Source organism: Melanostigma gelatinosum (assembly GCF_949748355.1).
Source record: "Melanostigma gelatinosum genome assembly, chromosome: 19".
In the NCBI taxonomy this organism is placed as follows: domain Eukaryota; kingdom Metazoa; phylum Chordata; class Actinopteri; order Perciformes; family Zoarcidae; genus Melanostigma; species Melanostigma gelatinosum.
The window spans coordinates 12843925-12857142 of NC_136652.1; the positions used below are offsets into that span (position 1 = coordinate 12843925).

At 42.6% G+C, this 13218-nt stretch overlaps 1 protein-coding gene across 1 annotated transcript; it reads right to left on the reverse strand.

Annotated features, from left to right (window-relative positions):
- Positions 1-9724: 9724 nt before the first annotated feature.
- Positions 9725-12727, reverse strand: lin28b (lin-28 homolog B (C. elegans); the record flags this gene model as incomplete). The annotated part of the gene is made up of 3 exons (XM_079291169.1): positions 9725-10043; positions 11936-12123; positions 12716-12727. The coding sequence occupies 3 exons, from the start codon at positions 12725-12727 to the stop codon at positions 9725-9727; spliced, it is 519 nt and encodes a 172-aa protein (XP_079147295.1).
- Positions 12728-13218: the final 491 nt, after the last annotated feature.

Below are 13218 nucleotides of genomic sequence, written 5' to 3' on the forward strand. Positions count from 1 at the left end.
ATCAATCAATCAATCGTTTGTTTAGTTTTAGTTTGGTTATTGGTTCGTTAAATAAATATCTATTTATTACTTGTATCACTCGTCTTGTCTCACTTATGTTGCAGCCTTGGAACCAGGTCGTAACAGTTGAAAAAAATACTCGTATAGTATGTTGAAAAAAAGGAATGAAAGAAGTAATAGTAATAAAAATATTTTTTAAAAAATACTCATAGTATAAGTTATATAGAATGTCGAAAAATGTTGTTTTATATTAAGTCTAAAAAAGCCATCGTATAGTGTCAGTTGTAGCCCATTTGTAACGCAACAAAGACATGACAAACAAAACATAAATAGTAGTGCATTTTTTAAATTAGCATCATAAGAAATGTAAACAGCAACCAAAATGATTCTCGAGGTAGATTACATTGCCGACATCTTCACATTAAATATTAAACATGAGAAAAAAACACATTGTCCATCAACGTTGACTGCGATTGAGCACGAAGCATCGTGATGTAAACACAGAATCCACCTCCTCTCGTCCCAACGGAGTCCTGCCCTCTGTCCTGCTGTCCGCCCGTCAAGTGCAGCTTGAGCCAACATGAACGATGAAGCCAGGTTAAAAAGTCATAAAAAAGCCATAATATAGTATATGTCAAAAAATATCATGAAAACTAACAGTATACTATGTCACAAAAAAATCAAAGTATGGAATCTAAAAAAAATGGTATCACAAAGTATATCATAAAAAAGTTGTAGTACTAAAAATGTCAGTGAAAAAAATCATAGTTTAGTATTTCATTAAAGTATGTGGTAAATGTTAAATGGCGCATTTTTTTTCGATCCAAAGTAGTTGTTTCCATCTTCAAACTCCACTGGACATACAAGTATGAAATTAGATGTATACCCAATGTTTCATCCATTTCACTCACCATACAGAATAACCACAATCTCACTCATCTCAACATCGATTATTCTTTTCTTTTGAACTTTCAAACATCTAATCAGCACATGTAAATGCATTTGTATAATGTGTAAATACCAAATACCAAATTGTTGCTTAAAATAGATTCCTTTTGTTTCAGGTAAAAGTGAATGTGCATTCTACAAAGGCACTCGTGGCTTTCAAACAAAGAGGCAAAGATTCAATAATTAGAAATAAGAAAATCACTGATTCCTGGCATGGTCTGTGTAAACAACTGAATGATTGGTTACTGTGTGGCTCAACAGTAGAAATGTTCGGTACAATATTCAGCTTGTGGTTTTGTAGATATTTCAGCTCTAGAAATGAGCTTTGAATCCTTTCTGTGGAGTTCAGCATGCATAGCATGAAATCTATAGGGGGAAATACAATAAAAGGGGAATATGAGTAACTGCCTGAGTTGGGCAGGTGTTGTTGGTTGAAAAGTGATGATTTGGTACACATTCGGATATTTTACCCAGCAGTGGCATGTGTCTGCCCAGAGATATCACAGGTGGGGTGCATTAGAAAAACCATTGCCCCCACACGAAGAACTCTAATAGTCCCTTAGAATAGTCAGTGTATTATCTGTGCGTGAGCATGTGCGCTCATATGCACAGTCTCCACCATTTGCCACCTGTATGTGGGTTTATATACACACACACACACACACACACACACACACACACACACTTGTGCCCATGGGGGACAAACCCTGTTTCGACTGCAAATGAATATCAATTGGAAGAAGTGATATTTTGTGTCACTTAGCAATTTGTTTGGATGCTGTTTTCTATCTGGATGTTGTTTTTTTTTCCCAGTGGCAGATGTGTAGTGGTGGGAGGCAGCTGCAAAATGGAGAAGCACAGCTTGCAAAGTGATTTGCCCCTGCTCCTGGCGTCTCCGTTACCCCATGAGTCTTTTCCCCCGACAACAATGTTTTCATTTCTATTTGCTTGATGCGTAACTAGGATGGTGAGCTCGATGCTTTGACAGCTCTGTCATGAAAAAGAATGACAGTGCTGGGCTTTCTCTTAGAGTAGAGGTGAGAGAAACTAATGGGACGTTTACAGGCGATTTCGTTTTCACGACACATTCTGCACTTGTCCCGTGAAATACAAGGTTGTGGCTGAATATGACAGTAAATCATGTCCTTCGACAGACATCTTGATGCTCCTCTGATGAAAATCCCCAGACTGTTCCTGCAAATGAGCTCGCTATCTCATGACATCTGCTGCATTTTTTTTTCTTTTTTTTATGTACACACCGGAAATAACAGTGTTGAACCAGTCACATCTCCTGACAGGGGAATCACTGTGTTGCTCACTGCTGTCAAATAGCACTCTCTTTCCTCACCAAAATCCCCCATTAGGTTCTCTCTCAAACAAATGTTCTCTCTGCCTTTGAGTCATCCATTCTGTTGATTCCACCTCTGGTACATCAGGCATAACGCCCTTTTCTTTCATCAAGGCAGCAGCTTTAAAGTCATTTCCCTCCTCTCACAGGGAGCCAAATGGAGACGAGAAGATGTCGATTCTCTCATCTCTTTGTCTGTCCCCTTTGATCTCTTTCAACATGAATTCCCAATGCAAAGAAAGTAAATGGGATTTTTTCTTTCTCTGGAGTATGGTTGATCATACAAAATTGACCACAAATGACTTCTAAAGACCCCCTTGTGTTTTGCTCCAAAAAAGTATACCCCAAAACATGCTCCTGGCTATCATTAGAGTGCATTTTAATGAAGGATGAATAATTCAGGGTGGTACTTGTACATGCAACAACCCAGTGATGCTGATGCTGAGTACGTCTTTATGGCCGCATTGGCCATCTGCGTGCATGTGTGTGTGTGTGTTTTTTTTGGAGGACGAGGAGGGTTTTGTGAGAAAGGACAGAGGTTTTAGCGGTGCCATCAGCATGCTAGTGTGTATTTCTGTCTGTCGCGTTAACAGGCAGCAGTTGTGATTTATCTTGTATTCCCAGTGCAGGGGCCCCCTCTATCTCACTGGAAAGGTTAACGCATACAGCCTGGAGGCGGTACTACAAAGGTCAACATGCAGTTTGGGAATGAGCAATGGGACGAGAAAGACGAAGAAGAAATGTACTCCTCTCCTCTCCTCTCCTCAGTCTGTGTTACCGCCTCTGACATCCTGAAAACACACACTGCATTGTTTGCATCCAAGGCCCAGCAACATTATCCTTTAGATCTCTCTCTATCCTTTCTCCCCTGTCTTCTCCTCCTCACCCCCTCCCCGTGATACCTCCAATATCACATGCCGTAAAAACAGCTGACCTTGACAAAAATCATCTCCAGAGATTGTATATAAAGGAGAGCTGTATAGGAAGATGATGGTGGGTAACAAAGGGAAACTGTAAACAAATAGCGTTCATTTAATAGAGCCCCCCCCCCCCCCAAGATTATAGCCAGCCGGTTATAAAACGCAAGGCGCTGGGCCATTAAAGAGGAGCAGGCAAATAGAGAGGGCTGTGAAGAAACACCATCTTCTTTGGTGAGTCAGATGTGTTGAAGTGATTAATCTGCACTAGCTGCGTCCTTCACGGGCCTGGGGGGGGGGGGGGGGGGGGGGGATTATATAGTGGCACTAGGTTGCCCCCTAGTGGAGAAGAAGGAAAAGTGAGTCAAGAAATCGATTTCAACTTTGAGTTGTCATCGCTTACTTTGAGTTGCAGCGACAGATGGGTGCTGTGATTGATGCATCTTACTGTGTCTGTTATTGAACTGGCTTCAGAAAGGACTTTAAGAAAAACAAGCAGTATAATGCAGCAGCTCACTTCAGTTTAAGTGATGAATTGCATTTTTAAGGGCTGAATTGAACAATTATTTTCATTTCAAACAAATCTATTGATTATTTTTGGTAATAAATCAATGGTTTCTTTTGTAAAATGCAAAAAAAAAAGGAAATGATCCTCACAAGGAGATGTGTGTCTGTCAGTTTATCTTTCACACGCTGTCCAGATAAAGGCCAACAATACATTTTAAATAATAGCTTGTTCGGTCATATCAATAGTCCAAAAATCCAAAGATATTTCTGTTTTCAGTGACATAAAACAGAGACATTTTGCAAATGCTCACATTTGAGAAGCTAAGGCCAGCAAACGTTTGCAGGTTATCAACATAGTTGATTTAGTGTTGCACTTACTTAAGGTTGGGTGACTTTAAAGAAAATGTGTTTCCTTAATTGTGGACATTCTGAATAATGCATGCTAACTGCACTTGCAGCCTCCATTGTAGACATTTGGGAAACAAAACAGCAATAACATCATGACTTAATGTTTCATGAATTACCATCTTGACGAATTCCAGGAGCCCAATGTCTATAAAAGTGAAACTTACAATCTGATTCACCATAGAGAACAATATACCACTGCAATCTCTAGTAGGACATTATACATACTTTAATGCCAATGTAATAGGTTTATTTTCCAATCAAGTAAAACATTGAAGACATATTTAAAAATCCAATCCAAGATTCACAGAAGTCAGAAAAAGAAAAAGGCAGTACACTTCTTACATCTTCCCCCAATCAAACGCAATCAGTGCTTGGCTCTCGACATACTCCAGAGAAGGAGAGCACAGAAGACTCGCTCTGGCCACGATGCAGAGAGTAAAAACACAAGCAAACGTGAACATGTGAGATTATTCCTCAACACAAGGAGGCATCTGCACTTTAAACTGCCTTGGTTGGATTGATAGGTCCTTTTGAGGTCTGATGTTTCAGCATGATTTCATGTACATGTGTGAATCTGACATAACAGTTCAGTTCATTAAAAAATAAAATAAACACAACTGATCTTACATTGTTTCTCCAGTAACAAGGCAGAGCACAGAGCAGCTGACAAAGGCAACGCCCCTCACAATCACACGAGGGAGCAGCGAGGCTGGCTGCTGAGGTTTCCCGTCGGGGACCATGGCACAGTACATCCTGTCTGTCTCCAAAGGCTGATGATGCATTGTTAAGGATAATTCATGTTGTCTTAAATATGGCCTAAATGTGATTTTCATATGATTTCTGGGGGGTTTTGGGGTCGTCTTTGGCCCAGGGTGCATGGTTTTATTTTAGCCATTGATCCGCCGAGCTGCTGAAGAATTTAGACTAGAGTTTAGAAATGTTTCCTTCAATTATACTATGAGGTATTGTTCTAACTGAATAAGGAGGCATTCATTCTCCAATGAAAACCTAAAAACCCAGTGAGTTTAAAAAGTGTTTAAATGCTCCCCTCAGGTTTAAGAAAAAGCCAATAAAACCCTGTCAAATTCAAATGGATTATCTTGAAAATTCAAAACAGAGTGAGCTTTCAGTCTCTGTGCTAAGTTAAGCTGAGGTAAGGCTAAAGCTGGCAGCAGCAGAATATTTTAACGGACCAAAGTGAGACTGATATCTAACAGCCCCAGTCCCTTACAAGCATGTCGGAGAACTACAGTGGCCTTCAGGTAACATAAAAACGCAAAAAGGCTCTCTAAAGCCAATCTGTGCGTCCCATACTGCCATAATATTGAATATGCAGGAAACAACGCCGTTATAAAAAACAGCCTCTCAACTGTATGTCTCGTGGCTCCCTTTATCTGTCATTGAAAAATGATCTCATGTCGTTGTTTATTCAAGGTCTATGTTTTTAGCGGCCTTTGATGGAGAACATGTCCCATAAGCCCAAAAGGAGGTCAAGAGTGAGTGAGGGGGGGGGGGGGGGGGGGCTAGCTCAGACATATCTGTAATTAATGCAGGACAGAGACGACCGATTCAGCCAAACGAAATCATGTGACTAAACAACCTGAATTACCCTTTGAACTCAACACAAGTCCAGTTCATGAAATAAAAGATAACACAACAAAGAATGCTTTTTTTTTTTTTATCCCGGTTTCGAAATAAATATCACAATCTTTGTCAACATGGTGTCATGTGAGTGATATAATCTCTATAATGCCTTTGAACACTGCATAGCTCCACGTAGCAGCTGTATCCCTCTTCATACCACATGTTCTTCATCAACACAGCTGCGGGGCAGAAAATGCACGCGAGTGGAAGAAGCTAGAATGTCGTCATTATAGGATCGGGGTCCAGAAAACGTGTGACCGCACTCTCGACTCTCGAGCGTTCTTGTTTGGACCTTCTGCTGAGATAGAACTGGTACATTCAAGTTGATGTTTGTCAATGTTATGTTATCTTCACAACAATGTGTTGTCCTGCGTGTAGCCGTGACAAACCTTTACAATAAGAGTTTTATTATTCCTACCATGAGGAGGTTATTCTCTTGAGGGTGTCTTGGCTGTGTTGAATACTGAGCAGGACAATTAACAAGAGCTCAATCAGTAGTTACATTGACTGGAGGAGAAGATAAAGCTACTAACAATAACAATATCACTATATTTTACCGCGGCTGTGTATTTTGTTCATAACTGGCATAAACAAGCATTCAGTTCCATATGTAGGCCCACTACAACATGACCTATAGGACCGCAGCCATATGCAAAATCAATCTTTGAGCTCATGAGTTCGTTTTTAAAAAGCACCTTTAATAACAATATTCATCTCCTGGAACTTTTTTTTTTTAAGAATGACGTCTCTGCAATGTCACCATTCGTACAAAATCGACTGATTTCATGCCGCTCTAAACTATAAATGTAGTTTGTAACAAAAAGGGGCGTCATCTCCAAACCACACAACTCCTGATTATCTGAGGCTGTAAAAATGGCTGGCAGAGGCCATCGCCATGGAGCCCAAAGACAGGAAGTATCTACTTGGATCAGAGAGGCACTCCGTGTGCGAAGTACAATCCTCTTCCTCTCCACCTCAAGTCCATCACATGAAGTGGTTCCTAAAACGGTTCAGATAAAATACTTACAAACTAAGAAACAACAATCCACATCTTTTCAAACTGTGTTCACATGGAAATGTTAAATATTTCATATTCAACACATCTAGCTAGCCCAACAAACTGAGGTTACCTCACTGGCTGTCTGCAGATAAGTGATGAGTGTACACTGACAGTATATAACACAGAGCCGGCAGAGAAACGTCACCCTGTGTGTTTGAGACGAGCACGGCCATTCTGATAACTGTAAAACCTCCGAAGGGGCTTTGATTGCGAGACGTATATTTGGAGTCACGAGTGACGAGCCATTGCAGCGCTGATCCGGTGACAATGCGGGGCGACTCTAGTGCGACAAGTGGCAATTTAACGACTAAGGAGGTAAGGAGTGTGTGGATGAACAGCTCATATGAGGTAGGCTTTTGCTGTCAACAAAAAAAAAACAAAAAGCTTAGCAGTAAAAGAAAAAAAGTTACTTATTAAATCTGGGAAGGAAGACCAGGGAGTCTGTGGCAACACGAGGGAACTTCTCACACAACACCTCAGGAAAATAGAGACCTACAGTTATTCATACAAGCTCGTCAAACATATACAAAACAAAAAGAAGTGAACAACTATGTACAACACAAGAGGTAGTTGCTAATATCAGGACATGAATCGGTTACATACGTCTCTTCGCCATTGCTTTAACAAGAGTGTTTTTTTGAGTCAGTCAGTGGATGATTCCCAAAAGAATAAAAGACACTTTTTTTTTTTTGGTTAATTCCCTGAGAACAGTTCATCATCCTGAGAGGAATTGTGTGTAAAAATGTACAAATACATCATACAAAAAAGATGTTTCCCGTAGAGATACGAGCATGGGCTGTGCTCCTAATGTGGTTTTGGTCATTCACTTTTTTTTCATGTCATTTTTTCCCGTCTGCATTGTTTGAGATTTGATTTGATTCTTTTTTTTTTAAACGCACGCAAACATTCAAAAAGCTGTACATTAAAAAAGAAAACCATTAACAACCGCAGTGCTGCGCTTTCAGCAATAACTCCCCTCTTATTGTGAAAGGTCGAGGATTGCGAGCACTTCAGCGAGTCTTTGCTTTAAATGCCTTCAAAAGAAATAAAGCCAAACTATTTGGCATAGAAATATACCAAAGAAAAGTTGGTTGTCTACTTCGAGCTTCATAGAAACACACAAGAGAGTTTGATTTCATCATACAAAGTTATTTTGATTTGTCAGAACATTAGGATATAACTCTGAAGCCACCCGACATGAACTTGGTGAGGAGTCGACTTCAGATAAGCTCTTTTCACATTCAATATGGTCAGAGAAGAGTCATTAGGTCACAAATAAGAGCCACTAAAGCCATGCTTGGGATTCAAGTTATACCAAAAGCAGCGCTCTCTCTCTCTCTCTCTCTCCCCCTCTCTCCCCCTCTCTCTCTCTCTCCAGTGAGTCTGAACCAGCAGCAGCGACGGCCTCTCACACTAACGAGGAGGCAGCATCACCTGGCTGGTGCCAACTAACAACTGGTATAGGCACAGATGTTGAAAAAGAACAGGTGGTTCGATCGAACGGCATCACAGCCGGGAGAGCAAACGGCTCGGCGTCATGTGACATTCGCGAGGTAATTAAGTAAGTCGAGCAGCTGTGGTGACACTAATGATCTGCACGTGTCATCAAACAAGGCGTGCCTTTGTGCCGGGTCAGAGGTGGTGGCGGACTCTTTCAAGGCGTGTAGTAAAATGTAGATGAAAACCGTGAAATAGAGAGAGAGAGCTACACGTTTCCACACAACAACAAAGTATCCCATGCAACACACAGGGCTGTGTCAGAGCTAGTTCCTCATGTATGCATGACTTAAAGTTAATAGAATTTCAATTATATCCTGTGACTTTACATATATATATATTAATTACTTATACTATGATTTATAAGCTGTAATGTTATTTTCATTTAATTCGGCAACAACCAAAATGGAAGTCTAATGATGGATCCATTACCCGGGATATAAACTATGATCTAGCGGGATTATACAATGTGTTATCTAAGCTGGTCGACGTCTAATAAACCCAAACGTTGGTAGCGTTCACTCACGACTGGAGAAGAGGCCGGTGAGACCATTGTGCTTTCTTTCTGAGCATGCAAACACACACCTTCTCGTTTCCTCTCCGAGTCCTGCACGCGCACGCACAAACACACATCGCTCACTCTGTGACAATCAGTTGGTCCGGTCTGTTTCATGTAAGAGAGAGGTTTGTAGCGAGTGTTTCAAGATGACGAGGATGTGTTTAGCAGCTCACCGTCTTTTAAAAAAAAAAAACACACAAACTTTCCCTAAAGATCTTCATGAGCCGAGCTAACAATCCTTACGGGTCTGTGTTATCGCTGAGAGGGTCTTGAGCTCTTAAAAGTCTTCTTCTAATCCTTCTTAAGATGAGCTACCGTGTGTGCCAAAAGGATGCAACATGATTTTTGGGAATGATTCGGCCTACGGGACAGAAATGTGTGGCTTTAAATCGACAACATCTGAAAGGGGGGGAAAAAAAGCATTCAAAATGGCCAACGTTTAGGTCCAAGGAGAGAGAGAGAGAGAAACAAAAACAGGAAAAACAAGATTCATAGCACGTTGTTTCACTCTTGAGCTGCACTGATTGAAACAAGAACAACAGTCAGAGTCCCTGCAGTCACTATTCCAGCAGTGGTTGCCATAGCTGCACCCGATGACTGCAAGTCACACACATTCACGCACGTCCGTACCCCGTTGATCGTTGCCATAGCTGCGCTGTTAGAAAAATAAAAATAAAAGTACAGAAATCAAGACCTCCCATTTTTTTTCACAGGCGTGAGGTAGCTGAGGGGGGGTGGTGGGGCGAGGGGGGGGGGGGGCTTCAGGTATCCTTGATTGAGGGGAGACATGAGGGTCAGGGGTTAACGGTGAAAGGTTCACCTCTACGGGGCCGTATTCAAGATTTCCTCCACCTCTGGATGCGGGGGCCGCGGTGTGGGTGTGGCTCCTCGGGGGAGGAGGAGGAGCCCTCGAGGGGAGACGAGCCGGAGCGCTCCTCCTCCTCCTCCGGGGGGCAGAGGAAGGGCCCGCTCCCCGGGCTGAGGGCCGAGGTAGACGACGCTTGTTGGTCCTGAGAGCCGTTGGCGGGCGCCAGCGCCTTGTGGGGACACTGAGCCACCATGTGCGTGATGCTCTGGCAGTAGTGGCATTTCTTTGGCTGGGGGGGCAGGTCACACTCCTTGGCATGGTGATCCAGACCTCCACAGTTATAACAGCTGCAGAGGAGGAGAGACAGGACATGCAGGATGATGACAAACGTACTCAAGAGCAACACAAAGTAGAAACCCTGATCACATTATTCCTTTGTGTCATGAAACAGAAGAAAGAGTTTATAGCTTTACATGATAACAATAATACAATAACTAAGATCAATGCATGACCCTACTCTAAAAAAGAGGAAAAACAGTGAAAAACACTGGAGTTGAAGTACTTGCTCCAACTAGGATCCAGCACTAGATGGCAGTATGCCACATGATATGGCTTGTGAGGAGAAGTCTGTGGCATGCCAAACTACACTGTGTGATCAAATTTGACAAGAAGCAATTGGGTGCTGAAAGAGAAAAGAACACAAAGAGAAACGGCAGTGGTGGCCAAGACTTCAGCCCGCTAGGATGCCACAAACTGTTTTGGCACCATCGTAAATCAAAAGGACAGCTTTTGCTTTTCAGGCGTCAGATGTTTGTATTCGAGGCTTGGGTGTCACTTTTCAGTTTGTTTTGTTCTGCAGCACAATGCGTCGCACTTCTCAGGTCACAGAATCTAGAACAGCGGACTCATTCGCTGGTTTTTTTTCATAGCACTGAAACACTTCACTGTGTGCGGTGATTTTAATTGAAGGATGTCGCCAAACTAAAGCATGTCGTCTTTCCCTGGAAACTGAAAGCTGATCATGAAACAATGGTTCACTGTTATGCTTTTAATTGTTTTATTTCATCCAGTTTGACAGTCAATCATCAAAAACAAGCATGGACACAGTAAACCAGCATGTTTGCTGAATATTTCAATCCGATTCTTACATCGAACACCTGAAACCCACAGAACACTGGAGGAAAGAAAGCACCAAACAATGGTTGGTTCTATAACAGAGTGACCAGCAGGGGTCGGAGCGTCGTAACTGCCACCGGAGCCGCTTGCACTGAGCGCGCTCAGAAAGACACAGATGACATCACAGAGACACCTACTTGCCATCTCTGAATCCAACACTGTCTTGCTGCCACCTTAGTAGAAAGACACTTGACCGAACACTGGATCAATCATCCCAAATTAACTGAATTATTCAGCTGTGTAAAACAAGCGGGGGAGCCTTCTTCTCTCCCCAGATTCGGTTTCCTCCTTTGTGACAAAAGCTTTTTTCTCTTCACACCTTAAAAAGGCGGGACATCACACGGTCGTTCCGCTGAGGCAGCTGTGATGCAGCAACATAAACAGCTGGACTTTACTGTAAATGTGGTCATGTGATGACATCCTATAAGATACATTGTTCTATGTCAACAGGAGGACATGCAAAACTTCCTGTTTAAGGAGCTCCGTATGGCTCCCTGTGACAGACGTTAGCAAAGCACGCTTTAGAATTATGCTGAGTGCAAAACAATTGATGGAGCTACTGGCACGTTGAGATGCATATAAGGCCAATCCATCCCTGTGCTAATGATGTCTCTAATGTAAAGGCTGGCAAATTGATTTCAAACAGCGGCATCGGCAGGCAAAGTGCCCTATTCAAGTCCTTATTACTGTGCACAATAACCATAGCAACAGACATGTACTCGGGCAGATTGAATAGATTTAATCTATAATCTCAGCCCACTCAGAAACAGCTCACTGCAGTGAGATGTACATATATAACATATGTCTCCTACTATGGACTATAACACTCCTGCTTTTCTGAAAGCCAGCAGCCAATGCTCACATACTTTCAGCTTTTGTTAGATAAAGCCGAGACTGGTGCATATGAATCGTTACATTCCTGCAGACACAAAAGCATTTTTCCTTCTTCGCCCTCTTATTTATTCATGTCACGGTTGCAGCTGACGCGGCATTTGTCTCTGTCCTTTTTAAAAAGGCCTTCACGTCTTTTATTCCCATGTTTCTTACATCCCATCATACTCACCGGTCTCCCTTTGGTTTGCGTTTCTGGAGCGGGACCTTCCCTTTGGGTCTCCTCTCGCTGCCTGCGCAGGGTCCCCCACCAGGTCCGGTCACCCGCAGGGACTCCAGGCCCTTGGAGGACTTCTTATAGGTGAACTCCACCTGCTCACCCTCCTTTAAGCTGCGGAAGCCCTCCATCACCAGCTTGCTCTGTTGGGAGAAAAGAAAAAGCAATTATCCATTTAAAAACTGGCAGGCACTTATAACTCAATGCACAAGGGTCTGCATTCAGTCATATACACTGGACTGTTAATGAAACGATTTTTGTAGCACATTTTAATATAACGCAGCAATGAGAAAATGTTTCCGAGTCACTCAAACCCACATGTCCTTGAATGTTATAGAATCATTTGGGAGCACTCTTCAATAAGTCATTTTAAAAGGTTTATATACACAGAGGTACTGAGATGTACTTCACATTGACAGCCTTCTACATGGGTATTCTTGGAACCTGGAATGATACAGTAAGCTGACAAAGACTGCATGCGTTACACACACACGGTTCTTGATAAGGTGAAAGGCAAAGTGCCTTTGTATTGTACAGCACACGACGTACACGGAAAGACATCATTCAAACAACGTGCATTGACTGTATGCGGTTGGCACCAACTGCCACGACGGTCTGTTCACAGAGGCACTTATCTCACACACAGCGTCCTTGCTTTGCTGCCTTTATCTACTTTTTCGCAGAGGCGCCACTTCCTATTCCTCCTGCAGAGAGAAGAAGACGAGTGCGTCACACCCATGCAATCATATTCTCGCAGCGCATCCACCGTGCATCGTATCTACATGATCGGCAGTATTGATTTTAGTTACTACATAACCACCGATGACAATGATTTATGTCTTGTTGAAGGCACAGAGCGGACGGCTGATAGGCACTGTATGTGCACCCACACACACACGAGCAGAGTGCAGAGCCAAACCTATACCGACTATACATCCGGGCCTATAAATAACACACGGGCTATCTTTCTAGTCACGGATCTGGAGGAGAAACAGGGAGCGAAACGGTCAAATGACCGGAGGGAATCAGATGCGCAAGTAAGGAGAGGAAATGTGCTCGGCAGCATTGTTTCCGTCCGTGTGCACGGCTGCAGTAACATGAAGGTATAGGTGCTCTATAGGTGCTCTGTTAGTCAATCTATATATGAACATGGAAGAGAGTGAAGAGGTGGGGGATGTGTGGATTGATTAAAAACAAAGAATAGAACCACTGCACTCTGACATACAAGACATGAGGAT